This window comes from Macaca mulatta, chromosome 6 (assembly GCF_049350105.2).
Source record: "Macaca mulatta isolate MMU2019108-1 chromosome 6, T2T-MMU8v2.0, whole genome shotgun sequence".
NCBI classification, from domain to species: domain Eukaryota; kingdom Metazoa; phylum Chordata; class Mammalia; order Primates; family Cercopithecidae; genus Macaca; species Macaca mulatta.
The window spans coordinates 131,883,863-131,909,894 of NC_133411.1; the positions used below are offsets into that span (position 1 = coordinate 131,883,863).

The 26,032-nt window shown below is 41.4% G+C and overlaps 1 protein-coding gene and 1 pseudogene across 9 annotated transcripts in view; one reads left to right on the plus strand and one right to left on the minus strand.

Annotated features, from left to right (window-relative positions):
• The window catches only part of SNX24 (sorting nexin 24), a 191,014-nt gene that overhangs the window by 78,125 nt on the left and 86,857 nt on the right, over window positions 1-26,032 (plus strand). For 5 of the 9 annotated variants that reach the window (XR_013418042.1, NM_001266411.1, XM_015140644.3 and 2 more), the window contains 1 exon segment: window positions 24,780-24,863. Coding sequence is in view for 8 of the 9 variants with exons in the window: in NM_001266411.1 (NP_001253340.1) it covers window positions 24,780-24,863 (84 nt within the window). In the remaining variant the exon portion in view is untranslated. 9 annotated transcript variants of the gene reach the window in all.
• On the minus strand, window positions 11,741-12,163 carry LOC114678889 (cytochrome c oxidase assembly factor 3 homolog, mitochondrial pseudogene; annotated as a pseudogene).

Sequence of the window (26,032 nt, forward strand, 5' to 3'; positions counted from 1 at the left end):
ATCTCTACCTTACAGTGGAGTTGCAGAGCCATATACATGACAAAGCAATACACAGTTGTTATATACAAGTAGAATGCTAAGACTCTAGAAAACAATCTGGTCAACCCCCTCAAGTCCCCGAATGTTCTAGATGATGAACAGCCATAGAGCTGAGAAGTGATTTTCCTGTCTACATGGCTAATAAGTGTCAAAGAGGGATCTGGAACTCAGGTTTCTGCTTCACAGATATTTTTTCTAATTATAGAATGTTTTCACTCAAAAATTTAAAAAATGAGATATACATGTTCAATGCAGAAAAGTTGAGGGGAAAACATGAAATGTGCAAATAGGAAAAATTATGCATAATCCCTCTTAAACATTAACATTTTTTTCTTTTTAGTAGAGACAGTATCTCACTGTGCTTCCCAGTCTCAAACTCCTAATCTCAAGTGATTTTCCTGCCTCAGCCTCCCAAAATGCTAGGATTACAGGCATGAGCCACCATGCCCAGTCAACATTGACATTTTTTTCTCCCAGCATTTTTGGTAAAGAATATATATACACATACACACACATACATCACTATTATGCACATATATTTACTAAATAAAACAAAAATGTACTCTCTGTAGGCTGTTTTTTTTTTTTTTTTTAATTTTAACAAAAGCATATCTTTCCTACTCTCCGCTGTGTTTCAGTTGGATGTACTATTTATCCCTGAGGGCCCAGCAGCTTGCCTCTCTGAAATGTTCTTACATGTCCATATTTGACACTGAGAATTTTAGTTTGTAAAAGGATAGCTTTGGCAAAGCCATGGTAAGGGATAAAGGGGTTGGTCACCTAGAGAGCAAATATTTGGAAAATAAAGGCACTAATCGTGGTTGGAGGTGTTAGTTCCTTATCTTGTGAACCATTTTTAGGAGCCCAGGAAAGGTCTTACTCAAAAGTTTCTTTTAAGTCTATGTGTCCTGACTTGTGGAAAAATGCTTGGCAGAAGATCCACAGCTGTACTGTCTCTGTAAAGAAACCCTATGGAGGGAAAGAAAAAAAAAAATCACATCCAGGTGATGTAGGGGATTTAGTTTTGAAAGTCTAATATGTGAAACCTAGATGTAAGACTTGAAAAAAAGATTTCTTCCTACATTGGTAGCGATGTAAGAGTTTTCAGATGTTGGATGCTTTAGATTTAGCTCAGGCTCTTGGGAATGGCATGAATTAGAGCTTTGCGTTTTCAGTTTTTCTGTAGAGACCACATATGTCCTATTACTAAGGGAAAGCAACCCATAGTAACAACAGAAACAAAACTTGCAGAATGGTTGTATTTTTGCAAGTCAACACCTTTTCTTGAATCCATTGTTCTTTCTTTAAAGCAGTCAAACAAATTACCTGATTATGATATATCATGTAAGTAGGAGAGTCTCTTTGTTTGGAGTAAAAGAAATCAATACAAGAAGCTCTTGGAATGGCCTTTTTCTCTCTCTCTCTTTAGTGGCTCCTTATGTATGGCTTTAGAAATGCTGATTCTACATGAAGAATGACAGTGATTCATGCTGAGGCCCAGCCTTGTTAGACTCCTAACTGCTTTCTGAAAATCTTTGACAGTGTTGGTTACATGTATCTAGAAGAGGTAGTAGTTGGTTTAATATAGAAACATAGTTGTAAATTTTTCATCAGATAAATTTAGTATTTAAAGCATAGTATTTAAAGTATCGGGCATTTTTTTTGTGGGTTTATTTTTATTTATTTATTTATTTATTTATTTATTTATTTATTTATTTATTTTTGAGACAGGGTCTCACTCTGTCGCCCAGGCTAGAGTACAATGGTGCAATCTCGGCTCACTGCAACTTCTGCTCCCGGATTCAAGCAATTATCCTGCCTCAGCCTCCCGAGTAGCTGGGATTACAGGCGCATGCCACATTGCCAGGCTGATTTTTGTATTTTTAGTATAGACAGGGTTTCACCATGTTGGCCACACTGGTCTTGAACTCCTGACATTAGGTGATCCGCCCACCTCAGCCTCCCAAAGTGCTGGGATTACAGGCGTGAGCCGCCTCGCCCGGCATTGGGCATTTTTTTTTTAAGTAGGTTAACTTAAATTTAAAATAGGAATAAAAGCTATTCCTGGGTTCCGTGGTATAATTTCATATTTTGCAGTTGTCATTCTCTCAATGCTGCCTTCTCTGAGCAGTTTATTGAAAATTACAACCTTTCCCCTAGCGATCCTACTTTCTTTTACCTGGCTTTATTCTCCCCCTTCCCCATGCCAGGTAATCACTTTCTAAAACTTACTTTGTAAGTTTAGTTTTTATATTCATTATTTGTTTTCTGTCTCCCGTGCTGGAATGCAAATTTCATGAAGACAGAACTCTTTGTCATTTTACTTCAATGATAGACTTCAGACGCCTTGAATAGGGTCTAGCACATGGCAGGTCTAGATATCTATCTGTCTATCTGTCTATCTGTATTTTTTTAAGAAGAATTAAGCCAGGCACCATAGCTCAGTACCTGTAATCCCAGCATTTTCAGAGGCTAAGGCAAGGAGATCGCTTGAAGCCAAGAGTTCAAGACCAGCCTGGGCAACAATCAAGACCTCATCTCTACCAAAATATAAAAACTAAAAACAATTAGCCAGGCACAGTGGTATGTGCCTGTAGTCCCAGCTAATTGGGAAGCTGAGGTGGGAGTATAGCTTGAGCCCAGGAACTCAGGGCTGCAGTGAGGTGTGATTACACCACTGCACTCCAGCCTAGGCGACAAAATGAGACCCCCTCTCTAAAACAAGTAAAAACTAAAAAAAAGAAGAATCAAAATTCTGAGTTTTGAAAGAGGACTGAGTATTCTGTGACCTTTAAGAGCTTGCTTTCTTCTTGTAAGTGGGGCTTTTAAAACCGTGAATTGATGCTCTCTGACACCTGTTCATAGAACAGAAAAAGTTTCTTTCTATGAGGAGGGCCCTTAATTGTAGTAGACTTCACAAAATGGCCTGTGTTCTTTCACAGGCACAGAGGTTGTCCCTCTCCACTTCTTCTTTTCCCACCTTTCAGAGCCCAGCGGCAGAGCTTTGAACCTGGCAGATGCTGTTCCCAAGCAACCTTCCATTCCTGGGGTCTAAAAAGGACCATAAGTTCAGCCTTGAAAGAACACAGGTGAATCTTGGATCTCATCTTCCTGATGCCCATAGAAAGGAGCCCCCGACTCATCAGGAATGAACCAAGAAATTTGCAGCCACCCGAGCTTACACTTTACATTTCTTTTGGTTAAAAAAAAATAATTATTCATCCATTCATCCATCATGTGTGTGTAAGAGAGACAGAAAACACTTTTAAAGTTTTTGATCTTTTGAATTACATAGGTTTTTAATGAGAATGTGGTATTTTTAGAAATAAGCGTAGCATATCATAGTACTTCATGGTGTGTTGAAGAAATGATGGCTATTAATTGCTTTGGATTCCATTTTGATTTCTGAGAAAGCAAATAATACAGTCGTCCCCCCTTATCCTCAGGTGTTATGTTCAGTGACCTCCAGTGGATGGCTAAAACTATGGTTAGTACTAAACCTTATATGTGCTATGTTTTTTCCTATATATACACACCTGTGATAAAGTTTAATTTATAAATTAGGCACAGTAAGAGATTAACAAGAATATTATAATAACAATAAAATAAAAAATTATAACAATACACCAACATCACTTCTCCTGTGACTTGGACCATTATTAAGTCAAATAAAAGTTCCTTGAGCACAAGCACTGCAGCACTGCAACAGTTGATCTGATAACTGAGCTCCTACAGCTAGTTAAGTGACTAATGGGTGGGGATGCAGACGGTGTAAAGCTGCCAGAAAAAGGGAGGGTTCATGTGCCAGCTGCGACCAGGCAAGACACCACCATGGGACAGTGTGAGATTTCACCACTCAGTGCAGTGTGCAATTTAAAACCTACAAATTGTTTATTTCTGGAATTTTTCATTTCATATTTTCAGACCATAGTTGACCATGAATAACTGAGATCACTACTATATTCAGGAGGATAATAGAATGCATTGAGCACCAGTTATGTGCCAGGCTAGGTGCTAAGGGTTTTATGTATCTTGTCTTATTTATTTACTCCATCACCAGACCTAAGAAAGTAGGCATTATCATCTCTATTTTACATCTGAGGAAACTAAGGCTCAAAGTTGATAAGCAACATCTGTAAGGAAATATAGCCAGGAAGCAGCAGATCTGGGTGTCGGGTGTGTCTAAGTCCAGACTGGTGCTCTTTCTACCATATCATGTAGCTTCTTAGAATAGCACTAATTATTAAGACTGGTAGTTTCTTATTGATAAAAGGCCTGGCCTTCCTTCCCCCTTCTCTTCCCTTCCTCTCTTCCCTTTCCCTTCCCTCCCCTTTTTCCCCTCTTTCCCTTTCGTTTCACCTCCCCTTCTCCTTCTCTTCCCTCCTCCTTCCACCCCCTCCCCCTCCCTTTTCCTCCCCTTCCCTCTTCTTCTTCCCTCCTTCTTCCCTTCCCCTTTCCTCCAGCTTCTCCATTCTTCCCCCTGCCCCTCCCATCCTCCTCCCATCTTTCTTCCCCCTTCCCATTTCCTTCCCCTCCCCCTTCCCTCTCTCTTCTTTTTCTCTCTCCTCCTCCTTCCTCCCCCTCCCCCTTCCCTCCTTCTTCTTTTTCTCTCTCCTCCTCCTTCCTCCCCCTCCCCCTTCTCCTTTTCTTCTGAGTGAAGTGGCATAATCATGGCTCACTGCAGCCTCAACCCCCTGGGCTCAAGTGATGAACGCCCTGGACTCAAGCTCCCTGGGCTCCCTCGAACTCCAGAGTAGCTGGGACCTCAGGCACGTGCCACCATACCCAGCTAATTTTTAAAAATTATTATTTGTGGAAATGAGGTCTCCCTATATTGTCCATCTGGTCTTGAAACCCTGGGCTCAAGTGATCCTCCTGCTTTTTCCTCCCAAACTGCTGGGATTAGAGATGTGAGCCACTGTGGCAGGCCTTGGTCTTCATTTTCATAGCTTTCGGGCTCTCATGTACAGTCTTCTTTTGACTATTTACAACTGCCTTTCTATAAGAAACCCAATCTTATATTGCATAGTCTGCTTCTATTATGTCTAACTTATTGGTTGTTCTAACAAAAATAACTCATTTTACCCTTTCCACTATTAGATTACTGAACTGGACTGAAGTTTATACATATTCTTCCCAATTTGTTGTCCAGCTGTCAACTACCTGCTCACCTTTTCTTCTCCTTCCTTATTTTTCATGGATTCAACCTGCTGTGTTGCAAGGTAATGTTTAAGGCAGTGAGGATGTTAACAGTGAACAAAAGTTCCTATCATTATGGAGCTTATAATTTATTAGACAAACAGTCAGCCAACCAACAAGCAAACATTGTATGTGCGTGGTGTGTGTATGTGTGTATGTATGTTTGTGTGTGTATGTGCGCACACACCAGACCATGGTAAATGCACAGAAGAAAACTAAGCCAGGTCTGGGGATAGAGAATGATGGGAGCTAGTTGCTGTTTTAGATCAGGTGGGTAGATAACACCTCTCTGAAAAGGTGACCTGGAACAACAATTGAACAGAATGAGGGAGAAGCTTTCTAGGTAGAGAAAAAAGCATTCAAAAGCCTATTATAGGTGGCAGTGAGGAAATGTGCCTGTTATAGTTGTGGGTGAGGAGACTGGTGTGGCTGGACCAGAGTGAGTGAGAGGGAAGTAGGAAGTGAGGAAGGATCTGCCAGAGGGTTGAAAAGGGCCACTTTGGCTGCTGTGAAATACAGATTGCTGCAGGGCAGGAGTGAAGCAGGGAGACCAGCAGGGAGGTTGTAGAGTGAGAACTCAGGCCTGGGGGAAGACACAGAGGGCAGGCACTTCAGATTTACACATGACACAAAGCTTGGCAAAACACTGGCTCATGTTTTGGAAGACAGAATCGATTTCCAGAAAAGTTTCAACAGCCTTGTCTAATATTAGAGTCAAAATTAACATGATAATATTTAACAGGTCATTATAAAGCCTAACCTCAGATCTGAAAATTGCCTGTTTAAGAACTGTTGGGGAAGACTTGGGGGTTTTGTTTGATTCCAAAGGCATCATTAGCCAACAGTGAGATATGGTTTCCAAAACATTTAGGTGAATGCAGGTTGCAGATACAGAAGCTTAAGCTAGAATCATGGGAGGTCAGGGTTCCACTGGATCTTTTGCTCATCAAGGCTCATCAGGAATCCAGGCCTCTGAATGAGCATTGACAGAGGTGAGTGCAGCAGCCCACTGTATGCATGCATTACAGGGTCAATCCCCTCTAGTAATGGAGAGAGAAGTACCTTCTCTCCTATAGAGATGTATAAATGTGGTTATTGTTACTTCATGATCATTTTCCCTATCTATCAACAGCTTCCCCCGCACTGATAAAGGAACAGTTGTAGCAATGGTTTTATTTTGTTTGTTTGTTTGTTTTTTGTTTTTTTTTGTTTTTTGTTTTTTGTTTTTTTTACATAAGAAAGTGGCAGTCTTTTATTGCAAATATGCACACACTCTCGGGCGAAGTTCTCTGGTCCTCAGGTGTGGGGGGCCAGGGAAATCGCACCTGCGCTCTCGGGTGATGTTCTCTGGTCCACAAATGCGGGGGCCGAAGAAGTCACCCCGGCTCCGGCCGGCAGCGGGCTTTTATGCCTGGGAGCTGGAAGGGGAGGAGTTCAGGGCGTGTGTGTAGGAGTGGCTTCTTGAATTTCGGTGTCCTCGGCTTGACGTCATTCTGCGCATGCTCAGTTGATTTGGTTCTTTTCCCAGGCGCGGGAAAATCTGTGAAGAAGAACCCGGAAACAACAGGGACTGCTCCATCTTGTTCACCTTCCTCCATCTTGTCCCTTTTCCTTCACCCAAACAGTCCAACCTCTTATTGATTATAAGAATTTAGGGTGCCGTGGTCTGTCTGGCTGCTTCCTGCTGTTAAGGGGCGTAGTTAGGGTCTGAGGTTGGCAGTTGGGTGTAGGGATGCAGGAGCATTTGGTTGAAGGTGACTCGGGTGATCTCTTGGACCTTGGCTCGGAGAAATTTTATTAGAATGGGAGCAAGACATAACATAAGGCAGAGGATTAGTATGGGAATTAGAAATGGAAGCATCTGCTGTACTACAGGCAGTAGCCATACCGGTGGTCCGGGGGTTAAGGGGGCGTTAAATTGTTGAAGCTAGGGAAACCCCGATAATTAAGGGAAGAAAAACAGCCCACTTTTGGGTGTTATTGCTGGAGCTGAGCTGGGAAGCTAGTTCAGACAATTCTCCTTCGCTATATAGGGTTAAGCTAGGCACTGAAGATACCGGAACGCAAAGGGACTGGGTGATGGAGGTATGGTTAAGAGTTTTAGATAGAGTTTGGTTACACCAAAAGTAGCCTCCAACAGGGGCCGTCTGGGTCCTGCTGGGAGCTTATGTGCAATTACACCATGAAGAGTTTGGCGTAGAGTAGCAAAAAGGAATCTCTGTCTCACTCTGTCTCTCTTCATCTCTGTCTCTGTTCATCTCTGTATCTCTTCATCTATCTCTCTCTGTCTCTCTTCATCTCTGTCTCTCCTCATCTGTCTCTCTCTATCTCTGTCTCTCTCCATCTCTGTCTCACTTTGTCTCTCTTCATCTCTGTCTCTCCCCATCTCTGTCTTTGTCTCTTTCCACCTCTGTCTCTCTCTCTGTCTCTCTCCATCTCTGTCTCTCCCCATCTCTGTCTTTCTCCATCTCTATCTCTTCATCTCTGTCTCTGTCCGTCTCTGCCTCTCTCTGTCTCTGTCTATATCTCTTTGTCTCCATCTCCATCTCCGTCTCTCCACCTTCAGCTCACCAAGGCTGCTCCCCTCACCAACTCCCCTACCTCCTGGCTTCTCCCTATCTCTGACTCAACAGGGACTGAGTGCCGCAGAGGCCCTTGGGGAGGTCTGGGCTTTCTACTGCCTTCTGGTTACAGCCTCTCCTTCCCTGTATCTGTCCTTCATCCTGGCCTAATGAGTCCACATTTTATTTAGGGAGAGGGCAGAGTGACAACCCTGGGTAGGGGGGGGGACAATCTGCAGTGCCCTGCATGACTGAGTGTATCTGGTTGTCTGTAGACCAGGTTTAGAATCTCCATACAAAGTTAGGATTAGTAGGAGTAACTAGGGGAATTAGAGTGAACCATAATAATGATGACAAAGGTGTAGAGGATAGGTTAAACATTGCCGAAATCACAAAGGGCACCCTGCCAAGCTACGTCTTCTATGAGAGTAAAAAGTTGGGAAACCTACTGGTTGGGGGATGGGTCGGGAAGGAGGGTGTCTATGGGGTTTATGTGGGAAAAGTCAGTTAAGATGAAGAATGGTGAGGAAGCGGGAAAATTTGAGGAGGGTGTTGATCCTTGAGTAGAACCTGGCCACCTGGAGAAAGGGAAGGGGAATAGATGTTTTGAGTTAGGTTAAGATGTCTCATCCCAAGAGGGGGGTGGGACAAGAGGGCATGATGAGGAAAGAGTGGGCAAAGCATGCATATAGTCCAGGCAGTAATTTAACATTGGGGTCTGCTGAGGGTTAGACGGTTTACCATCTACCCTAACTACTGAGATAGTGGATGGCTGGCTAGGACCTCCATAGGTTGACAAAACAGAATAGGTAGCCTCCGTATTGATGAGAAAAGAAATTGGCTTACCCGCTACCTGAAGAGTTACCCTAGGCTCAGCGAGGGTGACAGGGGTCTCCGAGTGTGGGCACCGTCAGTCGTCGTCCAGGTGTAGGAGCTGGAAGGAGCCTTCCGACCCTTGAGGAGAGGCACCACGTTGAGGCGCAATGCCTGCCCTGCTGGCGGGGCAATCAGACTTCCAGTGTCCTTCCTGTTGGCAGGTTGGGCACGGCGTGGTAGGCAGGCAAGGATTTGGACACCTTTTTTCCTAATGCCCAGTTGTGCCACACTTAAAGCATGGGCCAGACGGAGTGGCCGGCTTGGCCTGGGGACGCTGGTTTGCCCAGTGTCCTGGGTCTCCGCATTTATAGCAGGAGCCCTTGGGAGACTTGCCCTGTGTCTTCCCTGCCGGCAGAGTGGGCAACGCTGGTTGGAGGGCAGCCACTAGAGCTTGCGCCTGAAGCACAGCCCTTCTTTTCTCCTTGTCTAGCTCTGCGGCCTCAGCTGCTGCTTCTCTGGAGTTAAAAACTTTAAAAGCCAATTTTACTAAGTCCTGTATGGGGGTTTGAGGCCCATCTTCAACCTTTTTTAGCTTTTTTCGAATATCTGAGGCTGACTGGGAGATAAAATAGGAGGCTAGGACAGCTGCCCCAGCTGGGGAAGTGGGCTAGCTGGGTAAATTGGGCCAGTGCCTCTGTAAGGCGATTTAGGAAGGAAGCCGGGTTCTCATCTGGGTGTTGGATAATTTCCTTTAATTTATCAAAGTTGACCACTTTGTTAGAGGCTGCCTGCATACCGGCTAAGAGACACTGAATCATAATGTCCTTCCTACGGCGGCCAGGCTGCTGCGGTTGGTAATCTCAATCTGGTTCTATGGACGGGACAGCCATCTCTCCTAACAGGACGGTGGCGTCGGTTAAATGCCATTGATCTGCATGTTGCCTGGCAGCTGCGAGAATGCACTCTCTTTCCTCTGGGTTAAGAGTGGAAGTAAGAATGACATGTAAGTCATGCCAGGTAAGGTTATATGCTCTGGCCTAGGTATCGAAACTCTTTGGAATATTAGGTGGGGTTGGCTGAGAAGTCGCCAAGTCGTTCTTCAGTTTTGGAAAGGTCAGCCAAGGAAAAGGGGACGTGGACTCTAACCACGCCTTTGGCTCCAGCAACTTCTCGGGGTGGGGGAGGGGGCAACAAACTAGCAGGGGAGGTTGGAACAGACTGACCAGTAGGGTAGGTTAAGACAGGCTGACTGGTAGAGGGGGTTGGGGCAGGCTGACTGGTAGAGGGCTGACTAACGGGGGCCGCTACCGCGGTCTTGGAGCGAGTGTGGGCGGAAATGGGAGAGGTAAGAGGAGTGGCTGAGGGAGGAGTGTCGGGAGGGGCGGTAGGAAGTCCATAGGGAGGGGGGTTGGAAAGTTGGGAGGGAGGTCGCCTGCCGTCAGCCCCATCTGAAATGGAGGTGGAGTCCTCCTCAGTTGCTGAGGTGGGGGCCAAGGGCCGGGTTTAGGGGTTTAGGCTAACAAGACCTGGGCCATTTAACACCAGGCGCACAGGTCTGGACGAGAGCTCAAGTCCTAAAAGCCTTGGACATAGATAATTTCTGACCACTTTCCAAGCCTCTGGCAGAAATTAGAGAGATCTAATAGAATGTTATAGTCAAGTGTGCCGTCTGGTGGCCATTGAGATTGGTTGTCTAATTTATACTGCCGCCATGCCACAGTGGAGAGGTTTCGATTGTGAGGTTCCCATTGTTTAACCACCAGAAATGGAAACCGACCTCACACAGTGGCAAAGCGTCCTTTGCCGCTGCTAGAGACAGGGGGCTCCTGGAGCCACTAACGGAGAATTGAGGAACTTCAAGACGGACGTCTCCGGGTTGAAGACCTCACTGCGCCACAGGGTAGCTACGTCCTTGGGCGTACGTACGACTCCAGGCCAAGGACACGGAAACGGATGGAGATGGTTAACAAAGGGGAGTACTCACCGAAGGAGAAATTCTCAGAGCGGCACCAGTGGGAGGCTGGAACACTTGTTCGGTGTTCGTGGCTGGTTGGGTTGGGAGCCGGTTCGCTGGGAAGGAGGTTCGTTAGACCCCTAGGGAATGTTGAGGAAGGGTCTCCTCCTGGGTTAGGTTTCGGCACCAACTGTTTTAATTTAATTTAATTTAATTTAATTTAGGAGAGCTAAATAATTAAACATGAGGCCAAAGTACATAAGAAAGTGGCAGTCTTTTATTGCAAATATGCATACACTCTCGGACGAGGTTCTCTGGTCCTCAGGTGTGGGGGGCCAGGGAAGTCGCGCCGGCGCTCTCCGGTGATGTTCTCTGGTCCACAAATGCGGGGGCCGAAGAAGTCACCAGCAATGGTTTTAATAATATGAATAGGTAGCATTGTTTAGATTCTTGCTAAATACTAGATAGTGTTTTAATGATTTGCATGGATAATTACATTTGATCTTTGCAACACATCTATGTGATAGGTGTCATTATAAACTCCATGCTATAGGTGAGGAAACTGAAGGTTGTACAGGTTAAACAACTTGCTCCAAATCATAGAGTATTAGCAGAGCCCAGAGAGAGCAGAGGAAGACACAATATTCAAATCCAGGCAGTTTGACTCAAGAACTAGAACTCCTAACCACTGCATTATACTGCAAATCTTATAGGTTAAATTAATGATATCATTATTGTAATTTGTGCATATTTGGGACTAAACAGGTTTTTAGTAGGCTGACATTAAACCTATCTTTTATCGTTTATACTGATTCTGTGGGAATTTTTTTTTTTTTTTTCCAGGAGAATGACTCAGTTTATTATTCTCAATTTGACACCCTATCTATCCCACTTTAGGCTCAAACACTGCACAGAGCTGCCACGCCTAACCTCATAACAATCGCATTCCTGGAAGGTGAAGGGGGTAAACCACAAAGTCAGAAACTGGGAAAAGCCACGGTCGCACGCACACCTCTCAAGGAAATAAACTACAAGAAAGTGCTCAGTCATTGTACATAGCAAGTGTGCAGTTGGCAAAGTTCTGTTCTTTTGACAGTGGCCAAATGCTTAAGTCCCTGGTTTCTTGGGATCGATCATGGCCCAAGGTTAGTAAGAAGGCCAACAATGTTGTGAGCAGGAGTCAATTTCTACAGGGTCATGGGTCATCATCCACCATGTGAAGGGGCTCCAGCAGGTTGGACATGATCAATGCCCATCCAGATTAGCATCCTGACGCCCTTGCCAGAGCTCAGGCTCGGGCAACTTTGGCCTCGTCTTCTAGCTCATCTAGGAAACGCTCCTGGGAAATCGAGTAGAAGGTGTAACCATAAATAGCTAACACCAGGGCCCCGATGCCTAGGCAGGTCACGATGTTCCGGGTCTGCCGCTGCTGTAGGACCTCCTGCCACTGGGCAAGCTGCGTCCGCGGCATGGAATGCAGTTGCTCGGGTGTCTGCTTCTCCCGAGTCGGGTCGATAAGCTGAGCGAACGGGGCCTCTCCACGCTTAGCATCCAGAGGGTCACCAGCTCCCGAAGCCGCCATGTTGCCGCTCCTCCCTTCGCGGTGCCCTCTGTGGGAAAATTTGTGCTGAGTTTTAAACCATATGAAAAAGGGATTTTGGGGACACAATCCATTTATTAATTGGGGAATACCAGTATTTCCTTGAATCCTGGATTCAACATCTTAGGGAGAACATTGACAGACTGTGTTTTATTCTAGAAGGTATAGTACAAGACCTGAAAACTATGTCATCTGAAAGACAGGTATAGGAGTTAGAAAAGTTTAATTTGGAAGAGAAAGACATTTAAAATGAAACAAAATCTTCTCATTGCTGAAATGATAAAACCGTAAACTCTATATGATCTAAAGGCCCCTATTTGGCTTCTGTTTCTAGGGGATCAGATCCAGTCTTCATTCACACTCTAATGACACCCAAATTTATATGTCTAGTTAAGACCAGACTTGTCAACTCAGTCCTCTGAAGCATCTCCACATCCTGTCTAATGTGCATGTCAAACTTAGCATGGCCAGTGCTGAGGTCTTACTTGCCACCATAAACTAGTTGATGCAGATGTCCCCAGCCAGTCGATGGTGGCATCACCATCCTTGCAGTTGCTCAGACCAAAAACCTCACCATTACATTTCATTCTTCTCTCACTTTCTCCCTTTTGCTTTATGTACTTTTACATAATATTTTCATATATTTTTACATTTTTCCACATCCAGTCATCAGCTTATCCTGTTGGTTCTCCTTTCACTCACCTCTTCCCACTACCACTCAGACCTTCCCTCTAACTGTTCTCTCTCTGGATCACTTTTGGCACACAATGGTAATGCTGAAAGTTAAATTAGAATCTGTGACTATTCACTTTTCCATCTGCCTGGACCAACCTCCTCCCGTCCCAGGTAGACTCAGGACTCCTGCCCTCCTGCCATTCAGGTCTGTAGTGAATGAAATAATGGATCTTCAACAATGTTCACACCATAATCCCCAGAACCTCTGAAAATGTTACCTTACATGCAGAAGGGACTTTGTGGAAGAGTTTAAAGTTAAGGACCTTGACATAAGGGAGATCTTCCTGGCTTATCCCGGTGGGCCCAGTGGAATCACATGAGTCCTTATAAGTGGAAGGGGAAAGCAGAAGAGTAGGTTAGAGAAATGTGACAAGGGAGTGGCGTGAGCAACTGTTACTGGCCTTGAAGATGGAGAAAGGGGCTTATGATTCCAGGAATGTAGTCGGCTTTTAGGAGCTGGAAACAGCCAGCAAAAAAAGTGGGGGCCTCAGTCTCACAACTGCAGGGATCTTATTGCAGGAACCTGTTATCACCTAGAACCTCTGCAGTCACACAGCCCTGCCAGTACCTTGATTTTAGCCCATGAGACTTGAACAGAGAAACCAACCAAGCCCATTGGACTTCTGATCTGTAGTACTGTGAGATAAGTGGGTATTGTGTTTATTACAGCAAGAATAGAAAACCATACAAGGTCTCTGCTCAAGTATTATTTTACCATCAAGACCTCACCCAAAATTATAGCCATACGCTCATCCAGGCCCTCTCTGTCCCTATTACCCTGGTTTATTTTTCTCTGTAGCGCTAATATGCGTTAATTTGTGTGATTGTCTTTGTCCTACCCTCCACCCTCATTAAAATGTAAGCAAGCTCTGTTAGGGGTTTTTATCTGTGTTCATCGTTGTATCTCCAGTGACTAGCTCTGAACCTGGCACATGGTAGACCATTAATACTTATAGAGAAGATGAGGGGAGTTAGCCTTTTGCTCCCTTTCCAGCCTCCTTCAGAGGTGTGTCTTCACTGCCTGGCTGTACCACAGTCAGCTGCTTCCAGCCTCTCACCTGCTGCTTCAGGGCTTTTGCACATGCTCTGCCCACAGTGCTTGTCCCTCCTCTTTGCCTGCTTTCCCTGTAGTCTATTCTGAAGCATTAACTCTTTAGGAAAAACTTCCCAGGTCCCTGAGAGCAAATCCTGTCCTCTCTTATTAAAAACTGTTTCCAAGGCATATTCATTTGAGGGGAAAAAGAAGCATTTTATATTGAGTATAGCTCCAATAGCCTTTTTTTTTCTCTAGAGACAGGTTGTCATTTTGTCGTCCAGGCTGGAGTGCAATGGCACAATCATAGCTCACCGCAGCCTCGAGCACTTGCGCTCAAGCAATCCTTCTGCCTTGCTGCCCAGGTAGCTGGGACTGCAGGCACTCACCGTCATGCCTGTTTAATAGTTTTTTTCCTTTGGTAAAGACAGGGTCTCACTATGTTGCCCAGGCTGTTCTCAAAACTCCTGGGTTCAAGCGATCCTCCTGCATTCAAGCGATCCTCCCACTTTGGCCTTCCAAAGCACTAGGATTATAGACGTGAGGCACCACATCTGGCCCAGATAGCTTTTTAGACATCTGCTTTACAGCACACATAGTCCATTATAGCATAGCCATAGTCTTAGCCTTCATGGTGCTTACAGAGAAGAGATTAAGTGATATAGTAATCAAAACAATTCATAATTATATCATGTTAGCTGCTTCTTCTTTTGCTATTAATGCAGAGAATAGCAAAGTGCCTGGCACAAACCTCAATAAATATCTGTGGAAATACATCAGTGAATTTCATAAGAACATGATAGCTGTATTTAAAAAAAGTCAGCATTTATTACATTTATTGTAGTATAACTTTAGAAGACAGAAATTTGATTATTTTTTCCTGATTGTAAGAATAGTATATACTCTAATGAAAATTTTAGATTACAGAGAAAAATTATAATAATTCGTAATCCTTCCATTCAGGCATCATTTTGACTTTGTTGTATTTGTTGTCTTTCGATGCATATTTTATGTAGTCAACAGCACAGTGTGAATAAATTATTTTATCCTGCTTTTTCATTAATACTGTATTACAAATACTTTCTTTTTATATATATATATATATATATATATATATTTTTTTTTTTTTTTTTTTTTTTTTTTTTTGAGACGGAGTCTCGCTCTGTCGCCCAGGCTGGAGTGCAGTGGCGCGATCTCGGCTCACTGCAAGCTCCGCCTCCCGGGTTCACGCCATTCTCCTGCCTCAGCCTCCTGAGTAGCTGGGACTACAGGCGCCCGCCACCGTGCCCAGCTAATTTTTTGTATTTTTAGTAGAGACGGGGTTTCACCGTGGTCTCGATCTCCTGACCTTGTGATCCGCCCGCCTCGGCCTCCCAAAGTGCTGGGATTACAGGCGTGAGCCACCGCGCCCGGCCACAAATACTTTCTTAAAACAGCATTGTAGGTTCCTCTTTTCCCTAAAAAAATTCTCCTAAAAAGTACAGGTTATTTGGGGCATATAGTACATATCTGTGTGAAATAGTCAATAGGATTATATTTGGTAATACTGAAAGTTAAATTAGAATCTGTGACTATACTTTATGTAATCTGATCATGCCATTTAGATGCTGTCTTTAAGTAGAGGTATGGGAGGCAGTGATGCCTGAAGTTTCAGCAGGCTCTGGAATGGAGGTGAGATTTTACTTGAATGCTGAAAGGAGGATAGGACAGGAGTCCTGGGCCTGGAAAGGCTCACCTGTAAGCAGAGGTGACCCAGCTCTGTGCAGGTGGTGCCCAGAGTGGAGAATTCAAGAAGAAATTGCTTCTGATTTGCTCTTCCGGGACAGCTATGGAAACAAGGGTGTGTTGATGGGTTGGAACAGATACTGGAAGATTTTGGAAGTAGGTGCAAGAGTTAGTATGATTTGTAGAAGGTACGGGCTTGTGATAAGGAGGTGCATCTATAGCTAAGAAGTTTTGAGAGAATAAAGATGGATTCTTTTGCTTCTCTATATGACAAGCTATTTCAACCACAAATCCCTTCTTTGACTAGCCTGTAAAGAAGGCTGTCCTGAAATGCCCATGAAAACCATTGTCTGCTTTCTGCTGGAGACTTTGTCAACTTATTCATAATTTACAGTAATTACTTCTATTTCAAAATATCTTACAAAGCACCAAGACATTTATTATCCAACAAACTAGTACAGTAGACATGGTTTTTGTCATTCTTATTTTATTGATGAAGATGCTATGACTCAAAGATATTTTGAGATTTGCCCAAATTTATATACCTTTCTTACTCTTCTTCACAACTTGCTTTGCAATAGTGGAGATAAAATTTATTTTTATTATTGCAAAGCAAGTTGTGAGGAAGAATAAGAAAGGTATATAAAAGCTATATGATAGCAGCTATCTTCTAGAATGTTTCATTGAGTAACACAATGTGTGATTTTTTATTGTCACAACTCAGGTAAGCAAAGAACCAGCAGTGTTCATATTTTATAGAAAATCTTAAGTCAAAGTTATATGATATTGAAACTAGTGAAAAACTATATAGCCAGTCAGCACGTATGACCTGATATATTTTGAGTGCATTTTTTCCCTCACACGGATTTGATTGGTTTTGTGTCATATTGATGCAGCTTAAGAGGAGAAGAAAAATGAAGACTTTTCATACTCAAATCATCACTCAAGGAGATGCAGGTACAATTAGTACTAAGGTTTAGACTGAAAACCTGGAATCCTATAAGTATCTGGAATCCTATAAATATCAGTGAACTCAAGAAAATTTTTTCTTTATGACCAGAAGGATTCAAAACATTTAGCAGGTATCATTCTAGGATGTCTGAAAGTAATATAGCGTGTGGAAAAAGTCCCAGCACTGCGTAAACATGTAAAAGGAAAAGATAAAATGTGTCTAGAACCTTCCAGAATCAGAAGTTATTTTAAAAGTTGCTGGTTTGTTTAAAGCACCATGATTCTAAATAACGTATCTGTATCTCCGTTTCTTGATGTCGGTATCTTTGAAAACGTCCACTGTCCCTGCATTTTAAAAGCTGGATTTAGCTTACTCTACCCATGTATTTGTCTCCTTTCAGCACTCAGTTTTCACTACGTATAGGATTTTAATTTCATCAATTTTTTAAACTAATATTACAATTTTTTCTATTGGTTACTTTGCAATTTGAATTTTTTTCTTTATTCACCAACTTTTAGCAGTATTCTCGGACTACCAATTATGCAAGAGGAGAAAATCTGCACCCCGTTCACTTTCTTTCACCTGGTCCCTCCGCAATTCATCTTTTATCTTCTGCTTTGTATGCCATTTTATACTGACAGGGTTTTAGGATATTTACAATATGTTCTATAAAAATAACTGTCTTCTATGCTGTATAGATTGATTCCAAAACCTTAGCACCATAATTAATGTTTCCAGTATTATAATTATATATATGTATGTGTACGTATATTTATTTATATTTTCACGGAATAATCAAGAAGTGTATTTGGAACTGCAGAGAAGAAAATGTTGCCTTATAAATTACTAAGTCTGTACTGCTCAGTGGGAAATATTTCAAGTGTTATGCCAAATGGACACTCTTTTCTTATTATTCTGTAAACTGCACCAAATCATATTACATTTAGTCTGCTTCATATTTGGACCATTACATTGTATATAGTTTTGTTTATTTTTCTTGAAATTTTTAAGTAACTTTTTTTCTTGACAGAGAAAGATAAATGCTTTGACACTATCACTAAAACCTTATAATTTGTATTAATCATATATATTTTTTTTTTCCACAAAGGCCTTCTTCTTGGAGCTCTCTGGCTCTTATTCTAATTTGAACACTTTTAAGACTGCAAAGCTACATTTTAGGATTTTTTTTCTCCACTTTGTTTCTAGGTTAGGTCCACAGTCTTGGCTTCTTTTGTGAATTCCTTTTTTTTTTTTCTTTTTTTTTAATATTGAAAGAAGGTTCCTGGATGTGTACCTAATAAACCATTTGTGCTCCTGCATGTCTGAAAATAACATTTTTCCTTGCCCTTGGTGGAAGATTTGACTAGATATGGAATTCTACATTAAAGCTCATGCACTATCAAACTTTGAAGACATTTGGAGCTAAAATTTTGAACAGGTTTTCTATGGATTTCTTTTGTTTCTCTGCGTGCCAAGCACCTTTGACTACAAATCTTTCTAGAGAGGAGAACAACAGAGCAGCCTGTGAGAAGATGCCTCCAAGTGGCCTAGAATCCCTTGTGTGCTTCCTGCTGGGCACTTCATCAGCCTTTTCTTGACTAGCAGTCTCTTCCTTTGGATTTATCTTTCCATTGGTAGTTCTACACCTCCAGTAAATTTTTCAAAAAAGATGTTTGGGTTATGTGTTTTTTGAGTTTTCCTGCAAACTGAGATTGACTTTTTGTTGTCTTTATACATGAATAATAATTTAGATGACTGTTAAATAATATTCTCATGAAACTCCGCAGGCATTGCTCTACTTTTTCTGGCAATTAGCGTGTCAGAGAAAAAGTTTAGGGTCATCCTGATCTTTGTTTCTGCTTTTTGCACCTGTATATTACCTGTATATTTTGGTTATGCTGGTAATTAAAAACAAATTCTAGGGTGGGTAGGTGTGAACATCCTTGTCTTGTTTTTCCCTGGGATATATAAACCCTTTTGATCTTTCCAGCTTAAGAAAGTTGAATTTCTTTTGTCTTTGATTTTTGCTCTTGCTCTAATTTTTTTGTTCTTTCATCAGGGATTCTTCTCATTGTAGTGTGGATATTCATTCTCTGTCTTTCATCCATGATCTTCCTGATGTTCTTTTTGGTATCATGAATTTTCTTTCAAAAGCAGAATCATATCAATACACACACACTTACATTTAATCATGTTCAACTCTTACACAGGTATTCTGTTGTGGCAATTATGGTGAGTTCTTACCTAATATCAGTAGGTTCTTGGAAACTGCAACTTGAAGTGAAATGACATACAGCAGGTCCTTGAATCATGTCGTTTTGTTAGGAAGTTGATGAGGAAAAAATTGATTTTGTTATATGTGCTTCAAGTCCCAGTTTCCAAAAACCTCTATCAGCAACGTTAAGTGAGGGCTTACTATATAGAGAGAATTATTTTTTGAAGTAGTGGTTTGTTTGTAGCAGCATGTCTTTTTCTTAAAAACTTTATAAAATTTCTGAAATTTAGATATTTTTGAAATATGAGGAAAAAGCTTCTTCCCCCTACCCTAAATAGTATGATTAAATTAGTAATTTCTCTTGCTTTATCAGTGTGGCATCTTACAATAGAGGAAACATGACTTAAGGCTCAGAATAGGAACAAATCAAATTTTTATGCTAGTTTTTAAAAATGTAAATGTACTTAGAAATCAAATACCATAATAAATCTTTACAATTAGAGGTTTTCTTATTTTTGTACCCTCGTAAAAACTGTGTGTGTTGTGAATTAATACCTTGCTAAGTACCTGAATTAATACCCTGCTGAGCACCTGACAATAGGCACACAAGAAATGGCACTTTTAGAGATTCAACTTTTTATAGTAGAATAACTACCTTCTTTATTTTATTATCTTGACTGTTTATTCCTACTAAAGAAGGAGAATGTTGATTTCAAGCTTTGCTTTAATATTTGGTGCATCTTGTTCTGATGAACAAGTATTAAATATACATATATATGCATGTGTGTGTATATATATATATTTATGAAAAGTCGTATTCTAAGCAGATAGTTGTGTTCATGTATATTTCAGATTCCCAGTGTAACAATACACTGGCCTAAACTACTTGGAACCTTGGGCTTAAATCTTTATTTGTATATAGAACCCCCGTCTGTATTTGGCAGGCACTTGAATTATTTATTAGATATCTTCAATCTGTTATAGAGAATACTTTTCCTTTTTTCTTTTTCTTTTTTTTTTTTTTTTTTGCTTTAGAAGTGATCAACCTTGTAATGTATAAGCTTCTGAAAGAGAGAGACCATTCAACCTGGAATATAAGTTAAGTCCTTCCTTAGCTTAAGTTTATTTTATTTATTAGATATATTCCTGAAAATTAGGGTATAAACCCATATTTTGAACTATTTTATCCTTGGCTTCTAGTATAATTTCAGAGATATTACCACAAAAGAAAAAAAGTTGGCTCTGACATGTAATAAAAACCACACTTGGGGATCAGATTCTTCCCTTTAAAGTAATGGCATTTGTTTTCCTTTTCAATTTGAATTCTATTGACTTAATGTCTCTAGAACTGTGGCAAAAATTTAGTCAAATGAACAGAATGATTTTTGTTTTGTTAAGCAAACCTAAATGGAATCCTTAATACATTTATTTAATTACATGCAGCTTCCCTTACTTTATACAGGGGAGATTTCTGGAAAACTCTGAGGAAAGATGTCTCTAGGAATAGAAAACCAAACAGGCAAGTCAAAGCCAGGCGCAGTGGCATGGGCCTCTAATCCCACCTACTGGGGAAGCTGAGATGGGAAGATCACTTGAGCCCAGGAGTTTGAGTCCAGCTTGAGCAACATAACTAAGTAAATGAATACAATAAAAATAAACAGGTAGGTCAGGCTTATATATAATTTTATGTGAGATAGTTGGAATGGAAACTTATGCCACCATACATGCTTGTCAAAATATGCCCAATTAATTCTCATTTTAGCTGGGCACGGTGGCTCACGCCTGTAATCCCAGCACTTTGAGAAGCCAAGGCGGACGGATCACGAGGTCAGGAGATTGAGACCATCCTGGCTAACACGGTGAAACCCCGTCTGTGCTAAAAATACAAAAAATTAGCCGAGCGTGATGGCGGGTGCCTGTAGTCCCAGCTACTCGGGAGGCTGAGGCAGGAGAATGGCGTGAACCCAGGAGGCAGATGTTGCAGTGAGCCGAGATCGCGCCACTGCACGCCAGCCTGGGAGACAGAGCAAGACTCTGTCTCAAAAAAAAAAGAAAAAATTCTCATTTTATGCACCAGATTGGCCAAAGTAGGACTATGTTGACAAGGATGGACCAGACAGTCCTATTGTAACAGTGTAACTTAGTACATTGGAGGGGTGAAATCTGGCAACATTTTTGGTAATTTACATTTTGTTAATTTTACCTTGTTGGGTTCTAGATATTTTTATAGTCCTAAAAATATTCTTGAGCTTTGTTCTGGTATGTGGTTAAGTTACCCAGAAACAATTTGATGTCTTCAGACCTGGCTTTGAAGTGTTAAACTGGACTGAAACAGCTCATTTTCCCTGCTTCTGAGTTAAGAACCTTCAGGGTACTGTAACTAATGCCTCGTGAATTATGAGGTTTTCTGCCCCGGCTTTTGGACACAGGCACCATTGCCTGTTGCATGTGAGCTCTGAGCCCTGCTCACGCTAATCCTTTTCGTATCCTTGGATAGTTTACCCAATCTCACGTGCCGATCGGTTTTCACCTGAATACTTGAGGGAGACCTCCTCAGCTGCAGGCATTCTCCTGGGGTGCAGCTCCCTGTTCTCCATACTCCCAGCTCCCTTTCCTTAACTCAGGGGACCGCAGGGCTCTACTGGGTGGAGTCCCCTTCCCTGGGCAGAGGCCTGCATAGCTTCTCTCTGGGCAGCAAGCTGAGGTTAATAGTAGGGCTCTCCTTGTTTGTTTCCTGTCTCTCACTGTCCTTCATTTCCCAATGTCCAATGTCCTGAGAGCCATTTTTCCCACATATTTTGTACACTTATTTAATTTGCCCAGTTTCAAGTGGAAGGCTACATCTCCTTCCTGTTACTCCATCTTGGCCAGAAGTGCCCTTGGTTTTCACCTTAAAGTGTATGGGAGTTTTTTGTTGTTTGTTGTTGTTGTTGTTGTTTTTTCAATAGGAGTAAAAACAGTCCTTGTCCACCCACAGCCAATCTGAAATTCCAGAGGCAGTACACTCAACTCTTTTTTTTCTTTTCTCTTTATTTTTTTGGTGATCTCTGCTCACCACAACCTCCACCTCCTCTCGCCTCAAGCAATTCTCCTGCCTCAGCCTCCCAAGTAGCTGGGATTACAGGCGCGCACCACCACACCGAGCTAATTTTTGTATTTTTAGTAGAGACAGGGTTTCATCATGTTGGCCAGGCTTGTCTTGAACTCCTGATCTCAGGTGATCCGCCCTCCTCAGCCTGCATAAAGGCTGACCTCTTGTCAGTCTTGTTCAGTGCTGAATCCCAGAGTCTAGAACAACTCCTGGGCTCCGTGGCTTGCAGGCCCTCAGTAAATATCTGTTGAATAAATAAACAGATGAATGGTGGATTCTGTGCTGAGTGCCTTCCCAGCACCATCTTGGAAGCTGTCACCTCACGAGGTGTATAATCACTACTAGGAGTTTGCCAGCAGAGTCAAGCAAGAAAAGGGATTTCCAGGCAGCAGGGACAACATATGTAGGAAAGTTGGAAAGACTTTACAAAAATGACCTGGCATGGTATTCAGGAAAATAGGATTTATTATTATTATTATTATTATTATTATTATTATTATTTGGAGACAGAGTCTCGCTCTGTTGCCTAGTCTGGAGTTCAGTGGTACGGTCTTGGCTCACTGCAACCTCTGCCTCCCGGATTCAAGCGATTCTCCTGCCTTAGCCTCCCAAGCAGCTGGGTCTACAGGCGCACGCCACCACACCCAGCTAATTTTTGTATTTTTAGTAGAAATGGGGTTTCACCATATTGGCCAGGCTGGTCTCGAACTCCTGACCTCATGATCCACCTGCCTCGGCCTCCCAAAGTGCTGAGATTACAGACGTGAGCCATTGTGCCTGGCCGGATTTATTAAATTGACTCTGTTTCTTGCTTCACTTTGTCATGAAAGTCCTGATGAACAACTTCCTTTCCAAGATATTTTCCCAGAATTTAGAAGAACAAAGTCTTGATAGTATTAGGCATATTGTGTGTTCTTTCAATTGTAATGTTATAAAATATAAGAATTAAAGTTTATCACAAACTTTCCTGTGGATGTGTGTACATCCACCCTCCCCCACCGCTCACTGTGAATTTAGTGCTTGTTAAGAGTAACTGTGGAATTTGGTAATGGAACCATCTGGTCAGTAGAAGAGATGACATTCCATGAAGCAGCCATTGTGTAATTTGTCTTACCCTGGCCTTCAAGGGGGGCCACTTTGAGGGGTGGGCAAGTAGGTAGAGGCTTGCCGAATTTTCAACCTTCTCCCTGTTTTACAGATTCTGTAGCTAATGTGCCAATTAAGGTGATGGTTTTGTGATAAAGCCTCAAGCAATAAGACCCAGAACATAACCTCATTTATTTCATAAAGCTCAGCAGATGGAAACTACTTTCATTGCTACATATTGTCCTGATAGTAAAAAAGGGGCTCTGTAGCCTATTTACCAAGCCCCCACGTTAAAACTGTGCTTCTCTTGTTTGTTTTCTTGAGGTGTTTTCCTGATTCTATTTCTGGCAAGACCTTTGAAGAAGAGTAATTTTCTCTGGTGAATTAATAAACAGATTATTTTTCCTAAAAAATAATCTAAGAATTTCTGAGAATTTGAAGCATATGCATATGGTTTCAGAAGAAAATATTTCCATTTGTTCACCAAAGGAAAGTATTTATTCAGGGGTATTTCTTGAAAAACAAAATGTTAATATAAAATATTGATTAAATTGTTAAAAATTTAACACTTAATAAAAGAGATTTCTTAAACTGAGTCATGCAGCAGAAGATTTTGTTTCTGATTCAAAGAAGCACAAAAATGCAAACAGATTTTATGTTTGATGACATAATTTCTGGATTTCTAAAATAGTCATACTTACATATAAGACAGAAATATAGAGCCATAGCAATCTATTTTCATAATGAAGATGTGCAACCTTGTATCTCACATGCCAAATTTAAGTAGTTCTTATTTTTAGACTAAAAGTAAGAATGCTTTTAATGCTTTTTAGTGTCATGTGATCTCTACAGTTTTGTATTTTTTTAGAAGGGTGATTGAAATAGAAAATTAGGCTTATTAAGTAATTAAACAATATTCCTTCATCTTAGTGTTTCTAAACTCTCACTTAGCAAAACAGGAGTCAAATACAAACTTTTGCAATGACAGCTCCTCTTTAGATCCTGCCAACCATCCCTCCCCATCCGACCTTAACATTGTATTTTCATGACCATTTCACAATATTTCTCATCCCTTGTTTCCAGTCTTGACCCACTGACCTAAGAATCAAGAAAATGTCATGTTAGTGCCTACTAATTAGTGCACCCAGAGAGCCTTTTCATCTGGCCTTTCAACCTTGTGGAGCTAGGAGAACAAGCTGTCACTTGTATCATGCAGGGAAAATGAGCCTTTACTACATTTTCCCTGTTTTGCAAACAGCAGAATAAGCCCAGCTGAGACTAGAGATGAATATTCAGGTTAGAAAGACATTAACCTAAAATGCTCTGCTGTTTGCCTGATTGTCTTGTAAAGACACAGTACTGCCTACATTGAAATGCCCATAGTGAAATGCCACATGCCTGAGCTTTTTACCAGAGTACTCCTCTTGCAATACTCTGGTAAAGAGTATTTTTTCAGTGCTATCATGTTCACTTGGTGAAATCATTTTATGCAAAAAATATTATTTTATTAAAAAATTAGGTAGTTTTTTAATGCATGTAAGTTTCCCTTGTTTTTAGACAGGTTTTTGGAGAATGTCGCACTTTGTTAGTGAGCCTTTGGTCCGAGTGCTCATTAATCAATACTGTTGGGCCAGGGTCTCCTGAGCCTTCTGGGTTTTGGGGGATCAGCTACTATAATTAAAGGGATGAAATATATCATGGTCACAAACTTACCACATCAGACAATTGAAGGTTTTGAACTAATATAATTACTCTTTTAAATTTTTTCCTCAGGTGTTTAAGATAGAAGTGCTAATGAATGGAAGAAAACATTTTGTTGAAAAGAGATACAGTGAATTTCATGCTTTGCACAAAAAGGTAACTTGTTTCTTGTTTTTTTTTTCTCTTTTCTCTATGAGGCAGATGGTATAATGTTAATACTCCTTTCTGTGATTCTAAGAGCATTGATATTTCTTGTGTTTGTATATGCATTTTCTTTTATCATGAAATAAATTTCTTTTTAGAATAAATTATTCAGTTCTTTAAAGGTATGCTTTCTGAATAGGTAGATTTTCTGTTAAGATTGTTTACATGTAAAAATCTGAGGCAGCAAGCTGTTTGCAGTATGTTGCATTCGACGTTACAGGTTCAGAAAGAATAAGACCCAGACCCTGTTTTATCCATGAAATGCACTTAATGTTCTTTACAGAATGGGGAGAAAAAGCAAATGATTATCTTATAGGAAGAAATTTATTAAACTCAGCTTATACTTACATGTACCTGGAAAAGATCACATACATGTACTTGTGTATTCAAAGACTGGGGAACACAAGTTAAAAGAGGCTCTTAGCCTTTTTTTGAATTGTAAAGGGCCACTTTACAAAACTGATGTTTCGGCATTAGGATACACTTCTTTAAAAGTCTTAGATGAACGAAACAGAAAAGCAAAAGAAAGAGCTTGGAGAAACGGTTATTAAAGCATAGAAGAGTAAATGCTTCTTTATTTTCTACCTAAATTTAATTTTTTCTAGGTTATAAATTATTATTGGTGTGCTGAAATTATTTTCATCTCTACAAATACCTCATGAAATTGCCCAGAAAAATCCCGTTAACAGGATAAACGTATAAACGTTAACCGGATATTAGTGAGAGATTAGTGAGACTGTTTCCTTCTCTTTTCTTTTAAAGGGGAGCTCTAAGATCAGTACACTTTTCTGTTAGGACGGCAGGGGATAATCCACATCTAGTTCTCCAGTTAGCACTTTGTTCAATCCAGTTTGACTTGGAAAAGAAACAGTACAGGTGAACACAGATTTAGACCAGGTGTTGCCAGTGACTTTACAAAGGCACCAACCCCAGGGTGCTCCAAAGAGAAACAAATCTGGAGTCTGGGGCTCACTTCCTTCCCAGGGAATTCTGTTTTTTTGTGTGTGTTTTGGGAGGAAACAGATCCTAGTGAGGTTTCTTCTGGGTACCTGATGAAATAAGTCCCTGCTGTGGGATTAAAACCAGCACCCCCTGCCTTGCCAAGCCTCTGTTGACCAGTC